This window comes from Salvelinus namaycush, chromosome 16 (assembly GCF_016432855.1).
Source record: "Salvelinus namaycush isolate Seneca chromosome 16, SaNama_1.0, whole genome shotgun sequence".
NCBI classification, from domain to species: Eukaryota; Metazoa; Chordata; class Actinopteri; order Salmoniformes; family Salmonidae; genus Salvelinus; species Salvelinus namaycush.
The window spans coordinates 16,595,849-16,620,313 of record NC_052322.1 but is presented as its reverse complement, the minus strand read 5'-3'; the positions used below and the strand labels follow the sequence as shown (position 1 = coordinate 16,620,313).

The 24,465-nt window shown below is 41.2% G+C and overlaps 1 protein-coding gene across 6 annotated transcripts; it reads left to right on the top strand.

The window, feature by feature from the left end:
- Positions 1-12: 12 nt before the first annotated feature.
- On the top strand, positions 13-20,252 carry LOC120061083 (ankyrin repeat domain-containing protein SOWAHB-like). 6 transcript variants are annotated; one of them, XM_039010606.1, is made up of 15 exons: positions 13-269; positions 3,895-3,965; positions 4,400-4,690; positions 9,549-9,647; positions 12,966-13,016; positions 14,399-14,500; positions 14,680-14,691; positions 14,802-14,804; positions 15,776-15,778; positions 17,501-17,587; positions 17,726-17,728; positions 18,442-18,444; positions 18,652-18,724; positions 18,890-18,991; positions 19,238-20,252. In XM_039010606.1, the coding sequence occupies exons 1-15, from the start codon at positions 146-148 to the stop codon at positions 19,411-19,413; spliced, it is 1,200 nt and encodes a 399-aa protein (XP_038866534.1). In that variant the 5' UTR covers positions 13-145; the 3' UTR covers positions 19,414-20,252. The 6 variants fall into 6 exon arrangements, with proteins under 6 accessions (XP_038866534.1, XP_038866535.1, XP_038866538.1 ...); XM_039010608.1 differs by having other exon boundaries at positions 14-269; positions 3,895-3,956; XM_039010607.1 differs by lacking the exon at positions 14,802-14,804.
- Positions 20,253-24,465: the final 4,213 nt, after the last annotated feature.

The window sequence follows — 24,465 nt, the reverse complement described above, 5'->3', positions numbered from 1 at the left end:
GGAGTGAAGTTGGACATGTGCTACACATGTTTTTTTTCTCCTTCTCAAATTAGCCAGGGAGCGTACAATGTCATAGCAGCAAGACCATACTAATTCTAAAAGAAACCCTTTTTAGTCATAGAAAACGAGCAAACATAAAGCAAGAATGGGTGATGTCAGTGAAGAATCGTTGCTGGATTATTTCTACTCAGCCGGAGGGAAAGTAAAAAATGCTGATTTAATGAAAATATACAGGCCTTTCATTGGTCATAACGACATGCAGCTGCGTGGTAAGTAGCAGTACATTGTATCGAAAATGTGGAATTTCAAAAATGATTTCAACGAAACTGCAACAGTTGCTCTCATCAACTGCTTCGTGATGGATGACTTGACGCGATATCACAGTTTCTCGTCTCATGCGACATCTGTCACGTATGTAGCTGTCACAATAACATAATCTGTGTGGTCCAGACACATCATTTGATCATACATAATTAATTCCTTTATAACAATTCTATTTCATGAATAATTTTCCCTCAAACCCATTTGTTTATCATTGTTCCCAATTCCCGGTCGGGTAGCCGAAACTAAACATCTGCTTTACATTAAAGGGCCTTTAAACAGAACATTTACACCAGGAATTCTGTAATTTCCTTTCCTGAGACCAATTCTAGCTGCTTGAATTCTCTGGTGCCTGCTACACAAGCCTTGCCTCAGACCCAGACCACAACAACCAACCATTTTCACCATTGGACTGTGGTGTTCTGTTGTGGTATTACAACAATGATTCACACTGATAAACAGTGTGATTATGGTGCTGCCTTTTAATTAATAACACTCAGCCCCTGAGTCATGAACACAACTGGCATTATCCTGAAACCTGAGACTGTTACAATTTTATTTACAACAAATATTTTCTCCAATGTCCTTCCTCAAATTGAGACTGATACCTGAAATTACAATATTGTTACGTTTGACCAATCACTTGCAATGCAATCCACCAGGGCATTATCCCTGCTTGGTACTGGATAAAATAACTAGGCCCTAACATGTTTTGACAGGCGCTAGATGAATGATTATCCAATGTGACCTTGTATTACATTTGTACTGTCCAGATGCTATCTCTGTGGTACAGTTGTTGACAGAGGTTTCCAAATAAAGCTGCTTTGATATTGTGCTATCTGACATGGCTGGAGTGTCCAATTATGAAAATGATTTCCAGTACATAGTTCCAGTACTTAGTCATTTCTAACAACACGTGTTCCCATTTTTTAAATGGGCATGATTGCACGATAATAGTGTTTTAATCATAATGCAATAATTTAGGCCACAGGCACCACCAGCACAACTAGATCGCTAATGATGTGCTCTTTTATTACGATTGAATAAAGTGGGGACATAGTGGGAAACTTCCCCATAAAGTGGGGAAGTGATAGCTAACATTGCTGTGTCTGTCCAGTTGCTATGGCTTTCTGTCTACCTTTTTAGCTAATGAATTACTGAACATGTAAACTGTCACCCCTGTACCAGTAAACCAGGAATTATTTTGTTGATGAGATGTAAGTGGCCACTTCCTCTGGATTTCCTGTTTTTGTGGATGTGAAGTTGTGAGCTATGCAACTGTCTCATTCAAAATGTTCTTTCCACTCCCTGCTGCTGTCAGGAAAAGGGAAAGAGCTCATTTGTTCGGGCCTATTCTTACATACCTAAACATTCTTTCAAACACAGGGCTTCAGCCATTAGTATTGTCTGTTGAACTAAGATGGCCTATGTTAAGTGGTCTGGCCGGCTGGAGTAATGGATACATTCTCAGAAACAGCAGCCTATACAAACTGACGTCTGTCAGCATCAAGTCTGAATATCGTTTCACAAACCCAGTTGTATCTGTCAGAGAGGAAGTTAAACAGTAAACTATTATAATAGCCATCAATTTGTAGTTTGTTTGGGTTCCCATAGGAAAGCTTTAATACTGCAGAAATAGACAGATAGGTTGGGGGTGGGCTTTTTGGAGATGATATGGGAGTAGAGTTGTTTGTATATCTGCCTGCCTCATGTTGGCAGAGAGAGCCCTAGTTTCCTCTTTGTCCCTTTTCCCAGTCAGTGACTTTTTTCTGAGATGATTGTTTTGCAACTCGATCTGTGTTTGGCCTGCAGAGGAATGAAGAATAAAAGCCCCTCCCTCTTGGAGCCCCTGGTGTGCTCCCCAAATTGCACCCTATTTCTTATAAAGTGCACTACTTTTGACCAGAGCCCTGGTCAAAAATGGTGCCCTAAATTGGGAATAGGGTGCCATTTGGGACACAAACCTGGCCTCTGCAAGAAGGGGAAAGATGATGAAGTAACAGGGAGGGCAGATCAACCACAAGTCTTCACAGGCCACACAATAATCTCAAATAGCCATCATGCGTTCTTCAGGCTCAATAGGTCTACGTCTTGGAATGCCAGTGATTCAACAGCCTGATTTAGAGAGGATATGACTTTTAAACTAGAAAGATCTAGGGTCTACCAAATGGTGCAGCGGTCTAAAGGCACTGCATCGTAGTTCTAGAGTAATCACTACAGACCAGGGTTCGATACCAGGCTGTGTTGCAGCCGGCCGCGACCGGGAGACCCATGAGACGGTGCACGATTGGCCCAGCGCCGTTAGGGGAGGGTTTGGCCGGGCCGGGATGTCCTTGTCCCATCGCGCTCTAGCGACTCCTCGTGGCGGGCCGGGCGCATGCACGCTGACTTTGGTCACCAGCTGTGCGGTGTTTCCTCCAACACATTGTGCCGGCTGGCTTCCGAGTTAAGCGAGCAGTGTGTCAAGAAGCAGTGCGGCTTGGCAGGGTTGCTCTCGAACTTCGCCTCTCCCGAGTCCGTACGTGAGAGTTGCAGTGATGGGACAAGACTGTAACTACCAATTGGATATCCTGAAATTGTGGAGAAAAAGGGGTAACAAAATTAATAAAGACAACACTTAATCCCATTAGAGTTCATTCCATAAGAAAGCTATTATTACACTGTTAGACCAAATTATATTTCTTATCCTCATCATCCATTTTCTTTCTCTAATCCCCTCAGAGAATGAAAGTCTGGGGTTTTGGGAGAAAACAAAAAGTTGTATCACGTTTTTGGAACTTAATATGCCAACTATAGAGATTCTATTAAATTACTAGAGGGGATATGTTATAAACCCCAAAGTTCCAGAATGGGGTGAAAATGGCAGCCATCTTGTCCAGGGAGAAATCCAAAACCAGTCTAATTGGAATGAATTGCAGTAGAGGCATAGGTGATGCATTTCCTGCTTTTACTTGTGCAAAAATAAAAGTAAGGCATGTGATGTATCAGAAATTGTGTTATTTAATTATGGTCAACCTAAAATCTTGTCACATAATAAAAATACAGTTTATACAGGTTTTATGCACATTTTATGTATAAATAGCCTCTAAAATATATGTAAATAGACTCATATTATTATTTATTTTTTCTTGGAAAGCTGTGTGTGTTATTATATGATACAATATCAGTACTTGTTGCATTTACAACTTGTCTAAATCCTATCATCAACTGATTTGAGCCATTGTGTGTGTATATATATATATATATATATATATATATATATATATATATATATATATACAATGGCTCATATCAGTTGATGATAGGATTTAGACAAGTTGTAAATGTGAATTGACGGCATTGTTTGAATGGAATGTTGGCATATTGACAGTTAATTAGAAACATTTATGGAACCATTCCTCTAAAACTAGTAGGCTAGCTAACACATATACAGTGCAGATACATTATTCACATTGATTTTGACTAACTCCCTGACCAACATGGCTGACTTTTGGACACTCATAAGAAGGTTCATGCCCATTCTAGTATTCTAATTCCTAATTCTATGATGCCAAAATTGTTCATTTCCCCCAGCCAAATACAGAGAGGAGTTCAAACGGATCATCGACAGGATTGCTGTTGTGAAATCAGAGAATGTAAGTGAAGTAGGTGAACTTTCGACCATTTGTAGAAAGTGTGCTGTGATAAGTGTGCATAGCTCTTTAATGTTCCACACTCAAATTGAGTTGCCTTCCCACTATCTTTACTCAGCCATGGTAGTTAATTTGTTACAAAAAAAGGATTTTCTTTTCTATGTCTGTTTACTATGTAGTTTGCTATTCATCAATAGGATTAGGGCCCCAGCCCTGTGTTATCGGTTGTAGGCCTACACAATGTTATTACCATTCAGTTACATAATAATTAGAAAGGGCAACTTACAAATACATCTCAAACAGTTTGAATTATTTCCACAATAAAATATATCTTAGTTTAAGAAATGCCACTGCATAATGACTTTACTTTTAGATCAAAGTTAAACTCCTATACAGTAGTCCTATACCCTCCTCCTCATCACCTGCCTGCCGTCTGTCCCCATTAGGGTGAGAAGTACCTGATTCTGAAGAAGAGGTACAGGCAGCAGAAGCAGGGCAGTGAGACAGAGCCTGGGACAGACAGACAGGCCAGTCCTGCGGCCAGCACTGCCAGGCCCTCGGCATCAGTCCAGTGGGATGTGTCGGGGGTCTCGTCTCTCCACACCCAGGGGGAACCAGACCTCCAGCCTGACCCGGCCAAGAGGGCAGAGGCGAGGAAGCCTTCACAGGTGATGTGGTGTGGAGGAAGCCCCAGCATTACCTTCAAAGAGGCACCCAAGCAGGAGCACATGCAGGAGGTGAGCTTCAACCATGACCAGTTTTGATATTTTTGTTTTTGTTTCCCACAAAAAAAGAGGGATGAGATGCATTGATAGGTATGCTAGAAAGCTGAGAAGAACTCACACAAAGAGCATGGCATTAGAGCGGAAGCATGGATTGAAAGCAAGACTTTGATATTATTATCCTTCTTACTAATTTCCAATCTGTCATTTTATGGACTTCTCAAAGAGTTAATTCTGTATTGTCTCAGATTTTTTTTTACAAACGGCCTGTGCCAGTTACCACATTTTTTACTCAAAGGGTGCAGCTGTTAACAACCTCATTCTGGTTGTCTTTCCCATTTGGTTTGAGCTGTGAAATTCTTATTGCATTTCCTAATAAATATTAGGGTTAATTGCACAATGATATATTACCAAAGTAAAATCCAGCTGTTCAGTTTACACAATCTAGCAGAAGGGATTTTACTTAGGCTGCGTTTAGACAGGCAGCCTAATTCTGTTATTTGTTTCTCTAATTGGTATTTTGGCCAATCAGGTCAGTTCTGAAAAAGATCTGATGCGAAAAGATCTTATGTGATTGGTCAAATTACCAATTAGTGGAAAAAAGAACAGAATTGGGCTTCCTGTCTAAACGCAGCCTTAGTGTGTCTACAAGCATCACTTTTAAAGAGAATATATGCTAAGCCGATAGTGTCAGTGTTCACATAAGTATGTGCAAACAATATCTCTATTCACACAGGAAAAGGGCAACAGCACAACACAAGTGGTTTTGGCATGAAGTGGACATATAGTATACTACCTATAACTTTGTCAGAGTTACAGTAAGCAGGTGTAAATCAAGAATGCTCTTATTAAATGTAGCATGGAGAGATGGCCTCTGTTGAATAGGAGATCCAAGGTAGGTGACACTTGGGAATGAGGACCAATGGTTGTAGAAAAACAGTACTTGGATTTATTGCAGGAAATATGGCTCGTCTTGAAAACAGTTGTCCATGGCAACATTCAGGATACAAAATGACAGATGATGGTGGGTCTAAAGCTCAGCCCCTCAGTACGGTTCCTACTGCATTTTAAGACTAGGCTTAGATGTTAAACAGCATAACTACGGATTACTCCTTTTCCGGTGCTAAACAGAGCCTAACTCTACCCCTTACTAGGAGAATCAACCAGGGCAGCTAACATCAACTGCCTATACATACAGGCCGCCACAAACAAACTGCTATGGAGCACGTTGTAAAATGGTGTTCAACCCTGAGCTGAGAGAAAAGGACAGCCTTTCTACCTTTGCTCCTAAACCCCGCCCATAATGATTAACCAATGAGAATATACATTTAATTAGCTGAACTTTACTTTGTTAATTAGACCAGGCGATACTATGGAAAACATGAAGTTAATTGCATATTTAGTCGAGTGGACATTAGTTTAAGACAGAGCTGCATCAAATGGAACAGGATTAGAGCTACTACTCAGAGAGCCTGAAAGCATGGGTGAGCTGCACGCTAATTATCTTAAGTTGCCATACCTGGCTTAAACCTGAGCAATCAACTCTGTAGCAAGCAATTAATGTAAGGCACACCTATGCATGGCAATGGATTGGTGCGGTGAATCCCAAATCACCCCCTCGCCTCTACCAACTTGCTCGGAGGGCCCTCCGTTGTCACGTGTTGCTGATGATGACAACTCCAACGGTGACTTCCATTGAGTGGCGAGGGGATCAATTAACCCATTAACTTCAGGACACACTTGTGACTTTGAATGATGCAATTTATGTTCCACATTTAATAATTAAACAAATTCAAATTAACAAAGATGTAATCCTCTTACACTTCAGTGTGTGATGCAAAAATCCTAGCTAAATGCTTGGCACATAGAATTAAAAAAGTATCGTCAGATATTATTCATCCTAATCAGACAGGTCTTTTACGTGGACGATACATTGAAGATAATATAAGACAAGTACTGGAAACAATAGAATTCTATGAAATATTGGGGACACCAGGCCTGGTTTTCATTGCTGATTTTGAAAAGGCTTTTGATTAAGTATGACTGGAGTTTATATATAAATGCCTAGAATATTTCAATTTTGGGGAATCTCTTATAAAATGGATTAAAGTTATGTACAGTAACCCTAGGTGTAAAATAGTAAATAATGGCTACATCTCAGAAAGTTTTAAACTGTCTAGAGGAGTAAAACAAGGTTGTCCACTATCGGCACATCTATTTATTATTGCCATCGAAATGTTAACTGTTAAAATTAGATCCAACAATAATATTAAGGGATTAGAAATCCATGGCTTAAAAACAAAGGTGTCATTGTACACTGATGATTCATGTTTTCTTTAAAAACCACAATTAGAATCCCTCCATGGCCTCATAGAGGATCTAGATACTTTTGCTAACCTCTCTGGATTAAAACCAAATTATGATATTGGATCACTAAAAAAATGCACATTTTACATTACCGTGTAGTTTACCAATAAAATGGTCTGATGGGGATGTGGACATACTCGGGTATACAAATCCCAAATGAAAGAAATTATCTCAGGAAAATACCTGTCTATTTGTGGAAAAATCGCCCTGATTAACTCTTTAGTCATATCACAGTTTACCTATTTGCTTATGGTTTTGCCTACATCTAGTGACCTGCTTTCTAAATTATATGAACAAAAAATATTCAATTTTATTTGGAATGGCAAGCCAGACAAAATTTAAAGGGCCTATTTATATAACGAATATGAATTCAGAGGGCAGAAATGATTACATATTAAAGCATTAGACCTCTCACAAAAGGCATCAGTCATACAAAAGTTATACTTAAATCCAAACTGGTTCTCTAGTAAATTTGTAAGAATGTCTCACCCCATGTTCAAGAATGGCCCTTTTCCCTTTATTCAGATTACAACTGCTCACTTTCGGTTGTTTGAAAAGGAAATAATATCTAAAATATTGTTATTTTTTAAACAAGCCATAGAAATTTGGTTGCAATTTCAGTTTAATCCACCTGAAAAGACAGAACAAATAATACAACAAATATTGTGGTTAAACTCAAATATACTAATTATACTTATTTTTCAATGACGTGTTTACAAAAGGTATATTTTAGTGAATAATACCATAAATAGGACTAGTGGAGTTATGTCACACATGGAGCTAACACAGACATATGGAAATATCTGCTCTACCCAAAATTACAACCAACTAATTGCAGCATTACCACAAAAATGGAAGAGGCAAGTAGAAGGGGAGAAAAGTAAGGAACTTGTATGTCAGCCCTGCATTAAAGAACATAAATGGTTAAAGAAAAGTGTGATAAATAAAAACATATACCAATTTCATTTAAGGACCAAAAAATTGACAGCTGTGCCATATAAGTTGCAAAGTAGTTGGGAAGAGATTTTCGACGTACCCATTCCATGGCACATGGTTTATGAATTGACATGCAAAACAACGTCGGATTCAAAACTTCAAATTTTTCAATTTAAATTACTATAGAAAATTATTGCAACCAATAGAATGGGATAAATATGGGGGATACAATCTTCCCAGCTCTGCAGATTCTGCTGTGAGGAGGCAGAGTCATTAGATCATTTATTTTGGTACTGTCCATATGTAGCTCGTTTTTGGTCGCAGGTCCAGGAATGGCTGAAGAATTGCAACATTTGCCTAGAACTAATGCTGCCGATAGAAATACTGGGTGATTTGAAAAGCCATAGTCAATCAATCAATAATATAATAATTATTTTCGATAAAATGTTTATCTTTAATTTATAATCTGTAGAAGCTATGAGAATAGAAAGGTTCAGTACTTTTGTGAAACATCACAGCACAGTTGAAAAATAATGGCAAATAGAAATCCAAAATGGATGGTGTTAAGAGGAGTGGGAGTGGTTAAATGGAGCTGAAGGGTGGGACTAATTACAAGATAACCAATGTAAAACATACGGGGTCTGTAAAATGTATATAGGTTCAGAAATGTTGTGAAAGAGCACAGTTACAAATAGAAATCCAACTGGATGGACATCAGGAATAGAGGAAGGACTAAAAACAAACAAAATATAACTATTGTAAAATAGATTGTGTCTGTAAAATGTGTATAATATGTTTAAACTGAAGGTAGAACCCTAAATGTTATTGTTTATTAGTTTACTCCAATTGGGGGAAGGGTGGTAGGGTTTGCGGGGAATAATAAAGGTATATTCTTAAAAAAGTATGTATGTCTATATAGGTATGTGTGTGTATGTATGAATGTTTATGTATGGGTATGTACGTGTATGTATATGCATATATATATTTACCCAAAAAATATATGGGGGATTGGAAATGATGCAGACAATTACATTGATGGAAGCAACAATCTTTCCGCAATATTAAGCTGATCCACCCCTAAATTAAAATAAAAAAATAAAATATGTAATCCTCCGTAACAGTTAAACATTTCATTTGGAAGGTATTTCATTTGTTAAATGTGTCAAGCCTTGAAATCAGAGGAACATATGCACTGGCATATAATTAGGCTTGCCTCGCCATTATTTTGTATTCAATTGCGCGAACTCCAAACATGCGTTTCGTGGTGCGATAGCACTTGGCTGTGGAGCCTTCAACCTTGCCGGCTTGGAGGGTCTAATTAGCTCCTACACATTCGATCATTTTCATTCCCTCAGCTTTGGGACACTTGTGTGTATGGCGGTGCGTGTGAACGTGCAAATGGAGGGGGAAGGGGGTGATTTGGGATTCAGCCGTGCACTTTATCTTAACCACACATGTATATACTTTTAAGCATTTTAAATGACATTAAGACCTTTTTACAATGGTGTTGAGGCCAGACTAAGGCTGCCTCATCACAGCTTAATTCTGTATGTTGTCTTTGTGCCTTCAGGACCAGCACACCGAGAGGACCCCCTCACCGTCCATTTCAGAGAAAACCCTAGCACACAGTAACGGACAGGATGAGCTAGACAGGGACTCCGGGTCAAAGGTGAGAGGCTTGTGACAGCAGGCGTAAATCTCAAAATATTTTCCTCAATTCCTTGCGTCCTCTCTCCCCGCCTTATCTTCTCAAAAAATCGAGGGAAACACAGAGAGTGTTGGAGGAGAAGTTCTAAGGAGAAGATGTCATCCAATTATCTTCTCACCTCCCTCTCAAAATGCCAGACGGAGGCGAGGAGAGCAGGTCCTGGAGCCAGAGGACACTTTCTCTCTCTGAACAAAATAGTGAGTCATAGCAGGAACTGTTGCTGCAAAATTCCACCAGATGGCAGTAGCTAAATTATCTGGATTTAAAACAAACCGTGGATGTTTGAGAGTGGGAAACAATATGAAGGGGGCAACCATTAGCATTTGAATGCTGCCCTTTGTTCTGTCATTATGTAAGGCAAGTTGCAACAACATGTTTGAACTCATTAGAAAAATATTTCTGATTTGTGCCCATTAAACAGATTGAGATTAATCTAGAAAGATATAGGTTTCCTTGATGGCCCTAAACCTACAAGGAGGAGGTGACAGGGCCCTGGCGGAGGGGTGCCAGGTAAATAACCTTTCCCTCAACGTCAACAAAATGAAGGAGCAGATCGTGGACTTCAGGAGACAGCAGGAGAGAGCACACCCCCATCCACATCGACATGGAGAAGGTGAAAAGCTTCAAGTTCCTCGGCGTACACATCACTGATAATCTGAAATGGTTCACCCACACAGACAGTGTGGTGAAGAAGGCGCAACAACGCCTCTTCAACCTCAGGAGGCTGAAGAAATTTGGCTTGGCCCTTAAGACCCTCACAAATTTTTATAGCTGCACCATGGAGCGCATCCTGTCAGGCTGTATCACCGCCTGTTACGGCAACTGCACCGTCCGCAACCGCAAGGATCTCCAGAGGGTAGTGCGGTCTGCCCAACACATCACCGGGAGCACACTGCCTGTCCTTCAGGACATACACAGCACCCGGTGTCAAAGGAAGGCCAAGAAAATCATCATGGACCTCAGCCACCCGAGCCAGGGCCTGTTCGCCCTGCTATCATCCAGAAGGCGAGGTCAGTACAGGTGTATCAAAGCTTGGACCGAGAGCAGGAAAAACAGCTTCTATCTCAAGGCCATCAGACTATTAAATGGCCATCACTAGCCGGCCTCCACCCAGTACCCTGCTTTGAATTTAGTCACTGTCTCTAGTTGGCTACCACCCAGTTACGCATCCCTGCACCTTAGAGGCTGCTGCCCTATGTACATAGACATGGAACACTGGTCACTGTAATAATGAAATACTGGTCACTTCAATAATGTTTACATACTGTTTTACCCACTTCATATGTGTATACTGTATTCTACTCAAGCCCATCCTATATAACTTTTGCTGTACATATACTATTCTATCCTACGTATTCTTCAGATATACTATATATTCTATCCACATACTGTCCATAATGTCTATACATCCCATCACATATATACACTACCGTTCAAAAGTTTGGGGTCACTTAGAAATGTCCTTGTTTTTTAACGAAAAGCTAACTTTTTAAAAGGCTAACACAAAAATAAAAATGTCTTAGATTTGTCCTAGACCTCAAAGGGGGTCTCCTGATGTGGTTTAAAGCATTGTTGTGGATTTAGAACATCCAATTTGGTTGTTTTTTCTATTTAAAAAAAGTGTCATTTTGAAAATATAACCTGAAAAAAGAACCTGGAAAAAACCGAAAACCTGGAAAAACTAAACCGAGAAAACAGAATTTTGGAAAAAATAGAACAAATTTTATAGGACCCTACATATAATATAATAACCATCACATTGAAGTTAACTTGGAGTCAAGAGATATGGTGCACTGTAAGCCTAACCACATCGTGGAAAAGCATGAAAAGTTTATAGGCAGATTTAACTTCACATTGTGGTTAAATTATCAGTGATCATGCAAATGTCCAATATAGGCTAAATGTCGAGGTTAGGCTATTATTCTAATGCTGGTGACATGACGTGTTTGGCTGCCAATTATCAAATACAATTATTTTGCTCGTCTCCATATCTCATCATATAACGTAAAAGGGCCTCCTGAATCTCACCACCTCTCTTATGTGACAACATTAGAAAGTGGGAGTTGTATCAAAAAATCATTGATGCTGTGGAAAGAACCAGTTGTCAGCAAATATTCCCCTGTCTAACAAAGCTGTTACACTGTGGCTGGTTGAACTTCCTCTTTGCGCAAAAAACCCCCAGTTGTAACTCTGCCTGTGCTACTCTCATTTGCTCTTGAAGAGCTTGGGAAGCTGAAGTATCACTCTGTTCTAAACTGTGTTCTAAACCTCAAGACAAAGAGAATGGAATTACATGACAGAGAGGAGGAAAGTGCTGAGAGATCCACTTGACAAAATGAAACTCAACTATAAAAAAAATTCTGCCCAACAATATTTTTCTTCCCCTGTTATTTTTATTTCCAGCAGAGAAAAAGTGGACATGTGCCAGTGGATAAATTGGCCTCCACTTTTCGTGTTAAACAAGGCATGTATGACAGCGACATGAAAGACTTTTTTGTTTTTACATCATGTCCCTGTATGATCTCAGAACAATTAGCAATCAAGTGGTTGACCAAACAAAACATATAGAAAACGGCCATTTTCTCCCCACATTAATCAGCCAGAATGACACTTTTGTGCATTCAGAGAAATGTGTGCTTTATTTTTGGGGCGTTTCTGACCACATTTAAAACAGAGGGGAACACAGATGGTGGGATGGTCTCTGACCAATGTATATTTTTATTTAACCAGGCAAGTCAGTTAAGAACAAATTCTTATTTACAATGACAGCCTACCCCGGCTGGGCCAATTGTGCGCCGCCTTATGGGACTCCCAATCACGGCCGGATGTGATACAGCCTGGATTCGAACCAGGGACTGTAGTGACGCCTCTTGCGCTGAGCTGCAGTGCCTTAGACCGCTGCACCACTCGGGAGCCCTAAGGTCCACAGACAGACATGTCTATTGGTTAACAGTGGAGTTCACAGTTATTATTACATTGACCCCTTGGTGTGAAAACCTCTGTTTGCCTCCATCCTACCTGTCTGTCTGTCTGACACTTGTTTGATCACTTTGTCCCTTTTGATGTCTGAGGTGATAAACATATAAACAGTGTGATTGTGATTGATTGATTTGTGTGTGTGTGTGTGTCTATTAGGGCCTTAGGACATTCATTCTTCATTCCTATGTGGAACAACATAAGGCCTTGGTTGGGAGAGATGCCACTGCTGCTTCAGCATGCTGGATCAATAATACTCATGATATTACTTATATAATTTGTCTTATTGTCTGTCTCTTTCAGTCCGAGTCGGAAGAGGAGTGTATGGGTAGTATGCGCTCCACCCCAGTGGCTGTGAGTTTCCACATTTATATATGCTAATATATACAGTACCAGTCAAGTTTTAGAACACCTACTCATTCAAGGGTTTTTCTATATTTTTACTATTTTCTGCATTGTAGAATAATAGTGAAGACATCACAACTATGAAATAACACATATGGAATCATGTAGTAACCAAAAAAGTGTTAAACAAATCAAAATATATTTGCGATTCTTCAAAGTAGCCACCCTTTTCCTTGATGACAGGTTTGCACACTCTTGGCATTCTCTCAACCAGCTTCATGAGGTAGTCACCTGGAATGCATTTCAATTAACAGGTGTGCCTTGTTAAAAGTTAATTTGTGGAATTTCTTTCCTTCTTAATGCGTTTGAGCCAAGCAGTTGTGTTGTGACACGGTAGGGTGGGTATACAGAAGATAACCCTATTTGATAAAAGACCAAGTCCATATTATGGCAAGAACATCTCAAATAAGCAAAGAGAAATGACAGCCCATCAATACTTTAAGACATGAAGGTCAGTCAATCCGGAAAATTTAAAGAACTTTGAACGTTTCTTCAAGTGCAGTCACAAAAACCATCAAGCACTATGATGAAACTGGCTCTCATGAGGACCGCCACTGGAAAGGAAGACCCAGAGTTCCCTCTGCTGCAGAGGATAAGTTCATTAGAATAACTGCACCTCAGAAATTGCAGCCCAAATAAATGCTTCACAAAGTTCAAGTAACAGACACATCTCAACATCAACTGTTCAGAGGAGACTGCGTGAATCAGGCCTTCATGGTCGAATTTCAATAAGAAGAAGAGACTTGGTGAACAGACCATCTCTGCATGTGTTGTTCCCACCGTGAAGCATGGAGGAGGAGGTGTGATGGATTTTGTGGTGCTTTGAGGTGACACTGTATGTGATTTATTTAGAATTCAAGGCACACTTAACCAGCATGGCTACCACAGCATTCTGCAGCGATACGCCATCCCATCTGGTTTGCACTTCGTGGGACTATCATTTGTTTTAAACAGGGCAATGACCCAACACACACCCAGGCTGTGTAAGGGCTGTTTGACCAAGAAGGAGAGTGATGGAGTGCTGCATCAGAAGACCTGGCCTCCACAATCACCCGACCTCAACCCAATTGAGATGGTTTGATTTGTTTAACACTTTTTTGGGTTACTACATGATTCCATATGTGTTATTTCATAGTTTTGATGTCTTCCTTATTATTTACAATGTAGAAAATAGTAAAAATAAAGAAAAACACCTTGAATGAGTAGGTGTGTCCAAACTTTTGATTGGTACTGTACATATTAGACATGAATATTCATAATACTGTACATACCAGACGTGTGCTTTATGGACACTATCCATTTGCTTAGCTCATCCACTCCCTGTCCTACAGCTGGACCCTGTGGAGAAGGAATGGATCTACTCTGCTACTTGTGGCCGTCTCTCTGACCTCTCCCAGCTGCTCAAACAGGAGCCCTCCCTGGCCAACAAGAAGGTAACCTCTACCCCTCCACCTCTGCCCTTCACAAAGGCCAAGGTTTCCAAAACCACCTTGGATATGTCTGCATAACATTGCAGTATACATCTTGTGGATAAATGGGTAGCTTTGTTTTATTGGATGCAACCACTAAATGTAGTTTCCCTCCTTCCCTTTCCTTCATTTGACTAAACCAGGACTTTGTTTCAGTGAGTATACTTTCTCCACAACTTTGATTAGGAATATTTGTATTACATTTCTATTATAATTGACTGATTATGTTCTTTATTTTCTTTTTGGAATCTGCTATGACTGTCAGGGGGTAAGTGAATTAAGTATTGATATCCCCTACTTTATATCTTGTTAATCTCAATTCTTGACAATCATTTTCTAGAAAGTTGATCATATTCTGAAATTATACCTATTGTTTTATGAAACCTATAAAAATGCATTTCAAATAGTCGACATTCCATTGTTATTTTTCCGTTAATTGTATTTTAAAAACCCTGTGATGTACACACATCAAGATCATGCATTTCAAAGGCGCCGCTTTCAAAAGGATTATGGAAGATAGCTTTTTAGCTCCTGGAGCCCCCCCCTCCCCCCCTGACAACCCAAATCCCTTTATTGGTCTCCCTGTGCGCTCAAGAGATTTGGGTTCATGTTTGTTGTCCCTCCCCTGTGTTGGGGTTCTCACACTGTCCTGTGTCAGACCACCTTCTAAGACCTATCCCTAAGCCCCTGCCATCAGCATCCCCACCCAGACAAGATACCAGGGTCGCCATTGAAGTGCAGGGAGATGGGAGCGGGGATTAGAGAGAGACTCTTAATGCACCACAAAGACTTCAACCACTTAAAGATAATCTGAAAGTTATAGAGCAGGCTGGGATTAATTGAAGAACAGTGTTGGCCATGTCCCCGGGAAGGAGCTAAATCTCCCTCGGGCGGCTTTGATGCCCCCACCTTCACCCTTCGGCGGTGAAGTCACTCTTACCTAGGGCCTGAAGTTGAGGAGGTCTGGGTGCCGTTTGTGGACTAGTTCTGTCCCCATCAGACAAAGTTTAGACAACTCATAAATTTTGACCTTCCCAATAGCAGATGGATTGTGTAGCTACACTCTCCTCCTCAACTGTCATTGACAGGGAATGGCTAATTCAAAGAACCACATATGTTAACCCCATCTAACATATCCTATTCCTTCCTGATCTCTATGTCCTTTTCGTCCTCTACACGTGACATGTGCTCCCCCCTTTTGCCGTGCTGGACTGTGACGTACTTCCTCTCACCCTGCAGTTTGTAAGTAAATCATTCTCCCATCACTCCTCAGTGGTCTTACTATGAACAGGAAAGTGTCACAGGCCAGAGGTCATTTTGTCCAATGTTTCCTCTTGATCAACCCTTGTCCCTTAGGACACTACTTACTCCCACGTTGGGAGCATGACACCTACCCACACACACACACTGAGTGTGTCATCGGTCAGGCAGGAACGTGGGAGGTGGCCCCAGCGGGCTGGGACAGGAACGAGAGGCATGAGGAGGGGATAACGCCACATCCTGTCCCACGTCGTCCATCACTCCTGCTCACTAGGAGACCCGCCAAGCTGCCACTCAAACGGCCCAGCCGACCAATCCGTCTTCAGCGTGTGACAGGGCGGGCAACAGAGATGGAGATACTCAGAGCCAGACTTCATCTATCACAATCTGTGTCCCAGACTGGTTTTGGATATCTAGAGGTGTATCTCTCCCCCAACTGCTCTGTCCTAATATCGAGGTTGTGATATAGTTCACCAAGTTCCTGGTGTAGTAGCGTGTAATGCAGGAGATGAAGAAATGCCATTTAAGGCCTTGAACAAGCACAAGGATGTTCATAGATGGTGAGCTCAAGCTGCCTAAGCACCTCTATAGTAAAGGAAATACCTTTACTAGTCTTGATTGACAAAGGTAACCTACTTCTCATCATTGTTCTGCTCTCCCTGTTCCATGACTGGAGTCAGACTGAGAAACATAGACGTTGTGGTTCAGAGGCTGACATTTGCAGCCAAGCTCTGCACACTCAAGAATAAGTCCCACGCAAACCACATACAACTTTCTGACATAGTGCCGCTGCTGTGATCAACTTTGTTACTCTTGTCAATGGGTCTCTGAGCACTGAGCACTTCAGGCTGTGTAATTACGGGCGATTCAGCAGGTGAAATTGTGGGCAATTGTGTGCATGTTGTCTCTGAGCGTGTGTGTTTGCGCGTGCATGCCTATGTGTGTGTCTGGGTGTGAGTATGTCTCTGTGTGTGTGTGTGTGTGTACAGGGGGCACACGGCGTGGTGGGGCCCTAGCCTTGTCTTTCTGATGGCTGAGTGCTGACAGTGGGGCGATTCCTGGGTGGGTCTCCCTCGCTCCCCTCTGAGGGTCACACCAACATCATCAATCTTCCTCCCTGTGACAGGCGGCTGCCCCCCCCCCCCCCCCCCCCCCCTGGTGTGGGCACAGTGCAGTGTTGTTTTGTAATTAGGCTCTGTTAGATGGCAGGAAACCATCCCTTCGTCCCTCCCTCTACCTCTCCCTCCATCTCTCCACTCCTCCTGTGCACAGCTGGCCCACCGCTTCAGCCAGCCTATCAGAACTCTCATCTGATCCACACTGTTGAAACCACTTGGTAGAGGAGTAATGATGCTATGCCAATTACTATCTACTGACTAACCACTACTGGGAATGTATCTGTGTATATGTCAATACAATACAAGCGTTTCGCTACACCCGCAATAACATCTGCTAAACATGTGTATGCAACCAATACAATTTGATTTGTGTGTACATCAATACAATTATCTGTGTGCATGTCAATTCAATACAAGTCTCTGTGTATATGTCAATACAATACAAGTATCTGTGTATACATAAATAGGGCAACTCCTGTGTCGGTTTTGCAGTAAAGTGCTTTTGTTCTGTATATGGAAATAGTTTGGTTCAAACAACTGTATTTTGTGAATGGTTCACATTTCCCTCTCCTTGTTCTGGACACAGACCGCTCTTCACTGGGCAGCCAAACATGGCAAAGAGGACATGGCTACCATGATGGCCAACGCAGGAGCTGATGTTAACACTAAATCTGTGAGTATGCTCTTGTTTTTTGTGAATATGGGCTGTATTGTGTTCTGTATTATAATTTCTTATGCTATTGGAATGGTATGTTAGAAAATATTGTCGAACTGTAGTAATAACATTACTACTATTTTTATTTTCTTTCAGCATGTGAGTACCTCCTCTTTCAGTACAGTATATCATACACAGGAAGTGATCAGGCAATAGGTATGTTGTTTGTATATTTGGAGGCCGGCCAGGCAGATTAGTTACCAAGGCAACGAGCCTATGGGTTGCAGCCAGGTTAGTTATGTTGTTTTCTGTGGTGTTGGTGATGTAATGTTGCATCGTAATGGTTCCTGTGAAGATCCAGCTGTGCAAATGCAATACAGCAGTCAACACACACACACACAGTCTTGTATAACTAACCTTGTGGGGATACATAATTCAATTCAAAATCCTATTTTCCCTAACCCCTAACTCTAACCCTAACCTTAACCCTAAACCTAACCATAGCTCCTAACCCTAAACCTAATTCTAATCCTAAAACTAATTCTAACCTTAACCCCCTACAAATAGCATTTTACCTTGTGGGGACTAACAAAATGTCCCTAGTCGGTCAAATATTTGTTAGTTTACTATTCTTGTGGGGACTTCTGGTCCTCACAAGTATAGTAAAACACGCCCACACAGTGTCTACTAATAAATCATGTCAATTGTGTAAATGTATTACCGTGCCAAACTCACAACTATGGCAATTTTCTGAGAATAACTAGCCAATTATATATGTGGTCATTATGTTGTGTTGCCATAACCTCTGGTAATTTGTATATTCTCTCCTTTCATGTTTTCATTGGCTGTGTTGGGGCCATGGGAAACTCTAGGGGGTAGGTATTAAAACGCCTTGTACATTTTTCCAGGGTTAAACCTTGAACTCTGCACACAGTGGATGTCAGAGGTTATGTTCAAATAGCTGTATTGGACAGCCTGTTTTGTTCTTGAAAAAAACAAAACATGGTTATACAATTTGCATTATACCCCTATGTCTTTGGTGGGGAATACATTTGCATTATTTTCCACTTTTTGTTTTGCAGGGCTATACACCCCTGCATATTGCAGCATTGCATGGCCATCGACACATTTTGGAGCTGCTCATTGGAAAATATGGTAAATGACAGGGAAAGTTAACCCACATGCTTTTTGTATTTTGGGGTGTGGAATGGAGGGTATCGATGCAACAGGTAATCTATTATCTTTCTGCCATTGATTGCCTTTTTCCAGGTACATGTTTTCTTATAGTCATTGTTTGACATGTTCTTCCTTTCCTCTCAGGTGCGAAGAAGAATCTGCGGGACTACAGCGGCCATCTTGCCTGCCAGTACCTGAACATCAGGGAGCCTACAGAGGAAGACCGAGCAGCTCCAGAGGAGATACGTGAGTGTCTCTTACTATTTTCTTTTTGACTCTCTGACGTCTCTGAAATGTTGTCTGACACGCAAGAAATTAACAAAGGCCACAATATTTCCCTCCCCGGTCTGATACAGAATAACATTGTCATAACAATGCCTGTGGCTTTGTTACTAAAGTCAAAACAGAGGCCAAAAAAGGTAATCCTTACCGTTAGGTTTCAGCCTTACATAGAATGTATTATACAACTATGGTGGTCTGTATTTTGTTCAGAGTTCCCTGAGTTCCATGCCAGAGACCGCAGCAGGAACAGGAAGTTGGTCTCGTTGTTCCAGTCCAAGAAGAAGTGGGGCTCAGCGGAGGAGCTAGCCCCTGTAAAGGAGAGGGTGGCACTAGCGCCCCATCAACTCATGGTCCCCGTATTCAGACCCAGGAAATTCTCACGCTAAGGAAGAAGTTAGCCAAATGTCCCACATTCAATGACATCACAGAAATGACATCACAAAAACATGTTCAGTCACTGTGTTTATTTGAATTTTAATGTATGCTTTTATAGTATTTATGCTGTATGCTTTTATGTTGTAGGGAGCTGTAACTATTGAATTGTTTAGTTTGTTGTTTGCTACAATACAATCAAGGCAGTAATCTCCCAAAATTATTTGATTATCATTTAATTCCATTTTAAAAGTAGAATTTTATTCTAGTGAGACAAAATGTTACATTACATACGGAGCTATTTTGCATGCTGCATTTGTTTTCTTGCTCTTTCAATTTAGTTTGTATTTGAATTTTACTTGCCTTTTCCTCACACCGTGTTTAGTGAAGACCCTGGCCCAAATGTCTAGTTTCCAAGCCGATCTGACATTCCAGATTCGAAGTGCCACGTTTACATGTTGATGATTGCACTATTACATTGTCAGTTGGTTGATTGTCATAAGGGACAATATTTTCTATTGGTTCACCCTCTGTATTTCACGTTGTATTTCACGTTGTATTTCACTTTGTATTTCACGTTGTATTTCAATTTGTATTTCACATTGTATTTCACGTTGTATTCTATTGAAAGACAAAACAATACCAGAGTACTGGCATAGAATAGTCTGTTCATAATGAAGTGCCTTATTCAATTGTGGAACAAGTTAGTTGATGTGCCATGGCTTTGCATCATGTTTTTCCTCAAGTTGTTTGTATTGCCTCAATTTGAACCTGCCTCTTCAAGCTTGTTTTGTTTTGCACATTATTTATATTTGAGATATTTTGGTATTAAAGTGCTATGTTGTGCTACTAATTTTGTGTTCACTTTTTAATCTTTATGAGAGTCACAGTAGGTGGAGTTTTACCAAGTTAACTTGGTAAAATGGGCACTTAATATCAGCTGTTGGATCACAGGAGGTTGGTGGGGCCTTAATTGGGGAGGACGGGCTCGTGGTAATGGCTGAAGCGGAATCAGTGAAATGGTATCAAACACATGGTTTCCATGTGTGTTTTGATGCCATTCCATTGGCTCTGTTACGACCATGAATATGAGCTGTCCTTTCGCTCAGCAGCCTCCTGTGGTTGGGATGGTCTTAAGATTTAGTCGATGGATAATAATATCAAGATTTTTCTTTATACACGGGTATTCTAACAAGATTACATTTCATTAAATCCTCAGCTTTGGAGCCCATAGTTCAGCTCTCACATTATGACTCCCCAACAACAAGAAATTAAACTTGTGAGAACGCTATTTTATTCTTATTTTCATGGTAATATCCTCACTTCTTTTCTAAGCCTCCTTTGATCTACATCAACCTCCTCACTTTGCAGGCTACAGATGGAGTAAATATGTGTCGTGGTTACTCTCCATAAGGCTTTAGCCCTTAACTCCAGATTAGCTGAAAAGGGCAGCAGCACTTGCTTTTGGATATCAGAAGACATGGGGGAACAGAGGCAAGTGTTTTTGTGCTTCATTTTTGAAGAGAGGGAGGCTGCTGGAGTGTGGGATAAGAGGGGGGTTTCTGTAATAGATACTTATTTTACTGCCCTCAAGCCCTCAAACAAAGTCCCCCTCTGAAGAGATTATAACCCAGGGAGGGCACATTAACTCTAATCCCATGCTTTGAGGCCTAGCTCCCCAATACTAACCCCCTGTCCCACTGTCTAGATCCCCCCCCCCCCCCCCCCCCCCCCCCTTACTGCTGGAGGGGCTACCTTGTATCTGGCCCATGTGTGAGGAGAGCCTGTGGCTACACATTAGGGGGTTTGGGATGGGGGGGGTTCGCGGGGAGTAGGTGGGGGGTTAGTGTTTCAATAGCACGCTGGTTCTAATGAAAAGCATTGAGGGGTGCATACTGCTGTGTAACTGATTCCTCTCTCTGAGGAGATTAGGAGACACATTGTTGGTTTGGATGCTCATTTCCATGAGAGCACTGCCTCCCACCAGCGCCTGCTTTCCATTGTTATAAGGGTTGAAACACAGAGAACCAGTGCCCCCGGCTTCCTTGTAGCCTTTGTTTTACAAATGGACCGAAATGTAGATGTCACGTCACAGATGCCCTACAAGCTCATTAGATGCTAGCTGTGAACTTTAGTTTGTTACATTTTAGGAGTTGCTTTCTTCCTCTACCTCCATTCCTAACTCTTTAACAAAACAAGCATACATTATTTTGAGCAACATATTGTATGATTATTAACGATGAAACACTATTGTTTTGATGTTACATTTCATGTCATGTCATGCACCACGAGTAGCAGTGGAATTATTTGCCACAGTGTGCATTAGCAATACGTTTAACCCCTCTTATTGTGGATGGTTATTTTCCAATAATAATAATTGGAAATCTTGCAGCATGTAGAAAAAAAGTACTCCCATGTCACATGTTCCGCTGTAGCTACTGTAATATAGTAGTAGATACTATATGTCTGTCTGTCTGGGAGTTCACTATACCCAATTTTTCTATAATATGCCATTCAGTGTCTACAGTGCTATTTCTGACTTCAATTAATGAATTATGTACTCTCCTGGGCAGCAGGGCATGTTGACTTGCATATGTGTGTTGGGGGCCACCTGGACCAACATACCATGCTGAGTCTCCCTGTCACTGAGGAGGAGAGGCAGGGTGTTGCCAGTTAACAGCTAACGAGCTGCTCTGGCACAGCAAGCCTGCCGGGGAACTACACTTGCTGGGCAGGCTGGGGGTCCAAGGGGCCCAGTGAGGCCCCACAGGGGTGGTGGTGGTGGAGCGGGCCAGTGGCCCCCAACGTCCAACGCAGCAGAGTGCCCAACCAGCACCACCAGCAGTCATTCAGTCCCCCAGCTGTCGGCCTGTCCGTCACAGCCTAACGAACATGGCCTGTCCCTCACCCAGCAGAGGGCCGTCAATCAGAGCACACCCAGGAGGGACCAGAGGGGCGGGACTGCAGCCCACCGCCGAGATACTAACAAAGACATACTTACATTTGCAAGCGGTTTCAGCGCCACTTCTCTATAAAAAGAATGATAGAGTGTAGCTGATAAGAGTAATGACAAAGGACAAAGAGGTAGGAGGGATGAGGGTCCGAAGGGAAGGGAGGGGTTGATAGCTGAGGAGTGGGTGGGAGAGCTTGATAAAATGTACGCTTTGCTTACATTTCTCCATTTGGGGTTGTGTCCCTCTATATCCCGTTACCTGGGAAGAATGGGATTTGTTATATGACGATTTTTCCATGTCATGAGTTGACATTCACTTAATTTCCTCGGAATGTTAAGGGAATGAGCAAGTTGATACATTGACTTGCTTCATTGAGTCAGATTTAAAGAGGTAGTGTATCTTGCCTCCTATGTTTATGTTACATTAGTAGTGATTAGTTCTTTATTTGGGTAAATTATATTCAAATAAGCATTTTAGAAATGCGTTCCATTCCCACTTCATGCCAAATATCCAGATTTATTCTCTGCTTACCACTTTCCCTCTCTGTTAGGAGAAGTACAGGTATCTGGTTGTGGTTTTAAAAAACTAACAAGGACTAGGTGTTGAATACTCTGTAGATTCCCTTTAAGCTTTTGTTGTGTTGTTCACACCTTCTCGTGACCTATTCTATTGACATGCTGTACTTAGGCCTTTTGTTGTGTCCCCTCAGCGGCAGGTGATGACCAGTAATTGAAGTCACACCTAAGCCCATTGTTGTTAGTAGCTCATTAGGACTCACGCTGTTGTCATGGCCCTGGATCTTCTCATCAATCAGAGGCCCACTGTTAGACTATAGTGGGGCACAGATATCGAATACAGTATGAGAATGGGAAATTAAAAGCATAATTGAGAGTTCCACTAGAGAAAGGTTGTCCTTCATGGTTCTTCTCCTGGACTTAATCAGAGGCCCACGGTTAATTGGCACAGTTATATAGGATACAGTATCTATGAGAGTGGGAAATGAAAGGCATCATTGAGGCTTCCAGTCGATCCATCTATGACGGACTAAAGTAGGCCTACCAATCTTGTCTAAAAGGGAGTTTTCGAAGAGAACAGAGGAAACTTTTCCATTCACCGTAAGACCAGCCAAATCGTGCATGTGCTGGCCATATAACACTCACAAGAGACTATCATTCATCTTATCTTGTATACTGAATCTCATAGGGAACTGAGGACAGTCCTCCTCCATTTGGCCACTCTTCTAGGCAAACGAGGGACATCCTGAGAGCAAACAGTACATATGCAACCTGTCAGAACAAGACCAACACCTGCATTGTAGCCGACATGCGAAAGAGGAAAAGAATTGAAAGGACAGTCTACAAGTCAGACAAAAGCAATTGCCCTGAGCTGTTTGTGTTTTAAGACATACTGATGGCATTAGTTAAGCCTCTGACTCATTGCTCTCCAGTCAACTCATTGTACCAGTTGAACAAATTTGCTCTAGGCCTGAGGGACCTCGCCCAAATACCCCCTCTCCCCTCTATTTCTTCCCATTGTTTATCCCTCTCCATCTACCTAATGCACAACACACACACACACACACACACACACACACACACACACACACACACACACACACACACACACACACACACACACACACACACACACACACACACACAGACAGAAACAAACCATCTGTGGAATAGGCCTTTTGATTATGTTCAGCATAACGTGAACATTTAAATCAAGATGATGCATTTCATGAATTCTGTTAATAACAGATGATATAGCAGATGCTAGTCTTCTGTTATAAATGTATCTTACTTCAATACCATTATTTTTGTTTTAACAAATAAATAGATAATACGATATGTAAGCTATGCGTTATTATATATATATATATATATATATATATATATATATATATATATTTAAAAAAAATTGGACACCTTTATGCAAACATGGCTAAATGTTATTCTCTGACATGTTAATACTTATATTTAACAATTCACCCTTTTAGAAATGAACCAGAAATACCTATAGTGCGCACAAATTCTGTAAAAACGTATCCTTCAACTGATGTCCTTTTGGAGAACATGAAAGGCAGAGTGGAATAAGAACTCTTCTTCT